General features: G+C 39.3%; 1 protein-coding gene across 1 annotated transcript in view; it reads left to right on the forward strand.

Moving 5' to 3' along the window:
- LOC122735668 (probable C-mannosyltransferase DPY19L1) overlaps positions 1 to 4,064 on the forward strand; it is a 130,581-nt gene extending 126,517 nt beyond the window's left edge. Inside the window, 2 exon segments of the mRNA XM_043977402.1 lie at positions 172 to 297; positions 3,914 to 4,064. Coding sequence (XP_043833337.1) covers positions 172 to 297; positions 3,914 to 4,064 — 277 coding nt within the window.
- The last annotated feature ends 1,936 nt before the right edge of the window (positions 4,065 to 6,000 follow it).

The raw sequence follows: 6,000 nt of genomic DNA on the forward strand, positions 1-6,000 counted from the left end.
ATGTGGAACACCACAAGGCCAACAGAGCACAGTTCCGTGGCTCATTCCATGGAAGACCTCTTGTTATTGACACTAAACAACTAATTCTTTGAGTCATTGGAAATTACTTGTAATTTCTTTATTTTGTGTTACGATTCATGTAAAATTTTTTTATCTGTTTATATTTAACAGGGCCAGAATTAAGATAGTTTATTCTGTCTATAGTCGAAAAACAGCTAAAGAAGTAAGAGACAAACTATTGCAATTGCATGTGAATTATTACATCTTAGAAGAGGCATGGTGCCTTGTAAGAACTAAGTGAGTATTCAGTTCCATTTCTTTTTTGAATGATAAATTTAATTTTCGTATTGACAGTTTCATATTCAGTTCTTTGGGATTTATTATTCCACAATAATAATATTTTACTCCCAAGTATTTTGGGGTGAACACAGTCTATTTACATGAATCGGTTAATAGTAGACATCACCTAAGTAGATAGAATTTTCAGGTGTATTATCCATTTTACATCTAAAGTTATGATTCATAGGAAGGGTTCACATGAGGGGGAAATGAAAGGACATGCTGCTGCCCCAGCTCTAAGCATGTTATTGTAGGAAAATGTCCTGAATTAAAACAAAGAATTCCAGTCAGTTTGTTACTTGTGTGGTGCCTGTAGATTCTAGAGAAAGGGGTTGAGCTAGGCCATCCTGAAATCTGCTCAAAAAAGTTGAGTGTCCTCGGCTCTCAAGGTCCTTATGTGTATGTCTTAGGATTTGCTGAAAACCATCTTCCGAAATCCTTGAGCCAAGACATTTCATTTCCCTTTGTGCATAATTGATTTGGGGGGGGCGGGGGCAATGACGGTTAAGTGACTTGCCCAGGGTCACACAGCTAGTAAGTGTCAAGTGTCTGAGGATGCATTTTAATTCAGGTCCTCCCGAATCCAGGGCCGGGGCTTTATCCACTGCACCACCTAGTTACCCCCAATAATTGAATTTTTTCCTGATAAAAGCATTTTGTTATTTTCCAGTTACATGTAGAAAGAAACATTTGTTTATATAAGATTTCCAATTTCAAATTTTTCTCCCTCCCTCCCCCCCTCCCCTAGACAGCAGGTAATCTGATATAGGTGTTTTATAACATTAAACATATTTCTGCATTAGTCATGTTGTAAGAGAAGAATCAGAGCAAAAAAAGGAAAAAAAAACTCAAAAAAGAAAAACAACAGCACCCAAACCAAAAGAAATAGTATGGTTCAATCAGCATCCATATTTCACAGTTTGTTTTTCCCCTGGATTTTGAGAGCCTTTTCCATCATGAGTCCTTTGGAACTTTCTTGTACTGTTGTATTGGTGAGAAGAATCTAATCTATCACAGTAGCCGATAATTGATTTTTTAGAAATAAAGATCCAGGGGGCAGCTAGATGGTACAGTGGATAAATCACCGGCCCTGGATTCAGGAGGACCTGAGTTCAAATCCAGCCTCAGACACTTGACACTTACTAGCTGTGTGACCCTGGGCAAGTCACTTAAAAAACAACAACCAAAAAACAGAAAAAAGAAAAAAAAGAAACATTCAGAATATTTTATGCAGAATGCACTTCATTAGTACACAGGAAAAATAGCAAACTAGAGCTACATTTTTACTAATTTGTATTCAAGTGAATATAAAATATAAAGATAAACTGTCAGTGTTTGCAGAGTCCTAACTCTTAGGGACCTGCATCTTCATAAAGCCTTAACCATCAGCCTTCCAGGAATGAACACCAGGGATGAAATAAGAGGATAAGGGCTAGAAGATGTGGAGGAGTAAGCAAAGGTAGTAACATTCTCTAGTCTTTTAACTTACAGAAGATTCTTATTAGAACTTATCATCCTGGGGCAGGTAGGTGGCACAGTGGATAAAGCACAGCCCTGAATTCAGGAGGACCTGAATTCAAATCTGACCTCAGACACTTCATACTTAACTAGCTGTGTGACCCTGGGAAAGTCACTTAACCCTCATTGCCCCAGGGGGGGAAAAAAGGAACTTATTATCCACTCATAATCTGTCCCCAGGTAGCCAAGTGAGGGAGTGGATGGAGTACTGAGTCTAGAGTCAGGAAGACTGAGTTTAAATCCAGCCTCACACACTTAATAGCTATGTGACCCTAAGTAGCTCATTTAACCCCTGGCTCACTGTCCTCCTCTTGCCTCCCTGGGTGGTTGTAAGGATAAGCTCTTGGCAGACTGTCAAGTACTCTAGAGGTGCAGCCTGTGATTGTTGTCCCCAAGCCCCTTGTATCATTGAGTGAATATCATGTGTTAGAACAGGAAATCGAGTTCTGGGAAACGAAGCTTCATGCTAGAAAACTGACCAGGGAACAGTTTGAGGGCACTGAGCTACCCGAGGTGACTTCTAGTCTTGTGGACTCGCAGGAACTCGCAGACAGCCTGGCCTGCTTTCTCTTTTTTCAGAAGTAGATGGTTGATGGAGCACTGAGCCAGTCTGGCCACTATTGTTCTCGTGTCAGAGGAGAAGAGGGGGCAAATAGGAGAGGTAGAAGGGAGAAGCCTTAGGACTTGGCAACTAAGTGCAGAGGGAGAGAGTGAGGAGTTGACAGTAAGATCCGGGTTGTGAGCTTGGGTGACCAGGAGGATGGTGGTATCCTCCAGAGTAACAGAGAAGTGTGGAAGAAAGATAATGGGCTTAATTTGAGACCTCTTGAGATCCATTTGGGATATCCCATTGGGTTGTAGATGGCCTTCTCAAAGAGTTATCCACAAAAGGGAGAAGAGATTTAGGATGAGAGCTGGCGGAGACACGGATGTGTTTGTAGGGCGTAGAGAAGCATCCAGAAGGTAAGAGTGAGTGGGAATGATAGAGGGGAAGATCTGTCCAAGAAGATGAGATGGACCTTGGCAAGGAGAAGGGCACCTCTTCTCCTGAGACAGGATGAAGGAGGAGAACGGGCTGGAAGGCATCTTCATGAAGTGAGAAGAGGAGGGGAGAAGGGGCAGCTTTCAGTAAATGCCTTCAGCTGTTTCTATGAATTACAGAAATTTCGAATTTGGATCCTTCCATGAAATGTCTTCTCAGCTGAGAGAATGGGGCCAGAGGAACCTTGGGAGGAGGAGGAGGAGTAAAAAGGTTTAGAAAAGCTGCAGTGGGGGGTGACCTCAGTTTGTGGGGAGCCTTGGCAGCTAAGTAGGAATGAATGCTGCTGTTATTGGGAGCAATCCAAGGCTGAGGCTGGGCTGGGCAAGATCTTTGATGACCTGAAGCGTCAGGAGTAGAAGAGGGATGCAGAGGCGAGTTGATTTTCCAAGGGGGTTGGGGATGGCATAGGAAGAAGAGTGTAGCCTGTACAGGGAATACAACGGAGGAGTCCAGGGATTGTGTGTCATGGTGAGAATGAAGAACTGTTTTTGCCTTCTGGAAACTTAAAATTATAAACACGACCCCTACCTCTCCCCAGACTTGCTAGGCAGTGGTGGCTGTTCTGGTGTGCTCGTCCCAGCAGTTTGTAGCCTTCTGTGTAGTTTCTGGGCTTCCAAGATCACTTGGAACAGAGAACAGATCGTAGTCTCATTCTGACTTTTCTTTGAGGCCACTCACAGTGACTGTGTTTAGTGCCTCAAGTTTAGAGGGTGACAGAAAAGATAAAACCAAATCAGTACTTAATGTAGAAAGTGATTTTTTTCCTTCTTGTCATTTTTATTCAGCATTTATTATGATCATTGGGACATTGCCCCTGATTTGAGGAAATGGTAGATGGCGGCAAAATATTCTCAAATGCCATCTTAATTCCTACTAAATGTTGGTTAAGATATTAAAAAACAAACAGGTAACATTTTTGTTTCACTGAAAGAAGCCAGTTGATGTTAATTGATCATTTGTGGTTTTTAAGGTTTTGGTGTGTATTTTTCACATGTGTAACAACTATTCTTGTAGGCCTGGTTGCAGTATGCTTGAAATCTGGGATGTGGAAGACCCTGTGAATGCTGCCAAACCTTCCCTGTGTAGTATCCTCGTCAAGGATGGCAGGCCTCACTTCACCACTGTGTTCCAAAACAGCGTGTACAGAGTCTTCAAAGTGAACTAGGGAGGGTGTGGCCTCATCCAGTGCACAATAGACGGAGTGTCAGCAATGGTCATTGGTCTGTTCCCTGGCAGTGGTATTGTTTAAAAGAAAATCACAAGACATTATTGGAAGTGTTTTTTTAAGAAAGAAAACATTTTTATTTAATCATTTAATTCATTCTGATTAAAGGTAAAATATTCATTTTTCACATTGCAGAGTCAGCCTTTGTTATGTAACAACTAATTTGTGACAAAAACTTGTTATGCGACTGGTTATGTGTTCACATGCTACTTTAACAAAAATTCATCTTAAGATTTTTGAGGATATCTCTCTGCAAGAATGACAAAGGCATTATAAATCTAGACTGTAAGTTCTTTCTTGACCAAATAAATTGCTTTGGATTTTCTTAAATAAAGTATAAAGTTTTTTGCTTCATTGCAAACTGTAGGGGACCTGCACAACAGTACTGCACAGTTATTTGGCATTTCCATGTTGATTGACTACTGATGCTGATCACACGTAGGTTACCTCCGTGAGGAACTTAATTTTTGTAACCACATTTCTGTGAAGTTTGGTTTTTCTTTTTAAAGTAACCAAGAACAATCTTAAATAAATTTGAACTACTTTTCATCATTTTGAGTTAGTTTTTAAAACACCTTTATTTACACTAGGGTGAATCTCTTCAAACATCAGTAAATAGTTTTAGATGTTAAGCTGAAGAGTTTATAACCTATAATGAAAAGTTAAGTGTTTTTATTAAGTAGTTTTTTCCATTAATACCCACATAGACTTGAAACATGCCTAAATTGGAAGTGGGGGTCAGGAATACAAATTATCAGAAAGGGGAAAAAGAGGAGTCAACAAAATTCACCAAATGTCTTTTTGCTCAGATTTTTGGATCTTGGACATGGCAAAGAGGAGGTGGTCATTTCGCTAAGACTATATCTTGTACATCATATTTTCCCCCTCTCTTATTTCATACTATACATTTGGATTTGGATTTGGTTTCCAGTGAATGTAGAACTTTTATAAATCTTTCCCCTGCCCTTTCCCCACAAAACCAAAATACCGTATTTTCAGCAGCTTTTAGGCCTTTAAGTCATAACATTGTTACATATTAACTTTCTCTTTTCATTACCCTCAACTGCTTGTTAAACAGATAGGCACTATCTGTAATATTTCAATATGCATTCCTACTTCTAAATCTTATTTGTCTTTCCATTTTAATAATTAATATTCTTGGTCCAAAACATTTTTGATGGTAATAAGATGTAATGCCATAGATGAATTCACTTATAATATGTAGGCAGAATAACAAATATTTCATTGGTTTCCCTGAGTATAAATACTTCTAGTTGTATCTAGAATTTTAACACAATATTAAGAGTATCATAAAAGCAACTCTACATTTTAGGTATTTAAAGACATTTTGAAATAATACTTTTGGTTTTAGTGCAATGCCAGAGCAGAGGCGTAAAGGAAATATCACCTTGAAATTTATTAAATTAGGTCAGAAAAAGCACGTAAAAGGTAAAGAAAAAATTTTGAGGCCATTAAAATTAGGAAAGAATGAAAGGATGTATTTACAAGACTGTAACAGCACAAGATGTGATGAATTTGCATGGATTTTGCATCAGCTATGTTATATATGTTGAATAAAAAGAAAACCTTAAGTTTCAATGTTGTCCCATTTTTTCCTTCTCCCTTGACTAATGGAGCAGAGCTGTAAGGTAATATGGAGAGCATGGAAGATTTTGAAGGACGGGCAGACTTGGGCATTTTTTGAGGCCATAGCAAAGGAACTAGTTGGTAGGGAGAGGTTTGAGCGTCTTTGTAGATGTGAGACAGACAGTAGTTTAGTGACAGTTTCTGTCAGCTGAAGGAGCTGAGAAGTTACTTTTCTACTCTATTAACATTCAACACATTCTTCAGAGACCAAGTCAAAAGCCTCCTTCTC

Source organism: Dromiciops gliroides, chromosome 1, assembly GCF_019393635.1.
Source record: "Dromiciops gliroides isolate mDroGli1 chromosome 1, mDroGli1.pri, whole genome shotgun sequence".
Lineage (NCBI taxonomy): Eukaryota > Metazoa > Chordata > Mammalia > Microbiotheria > Microbiotheriidae > Dromiciops > Dromiciops gliroides.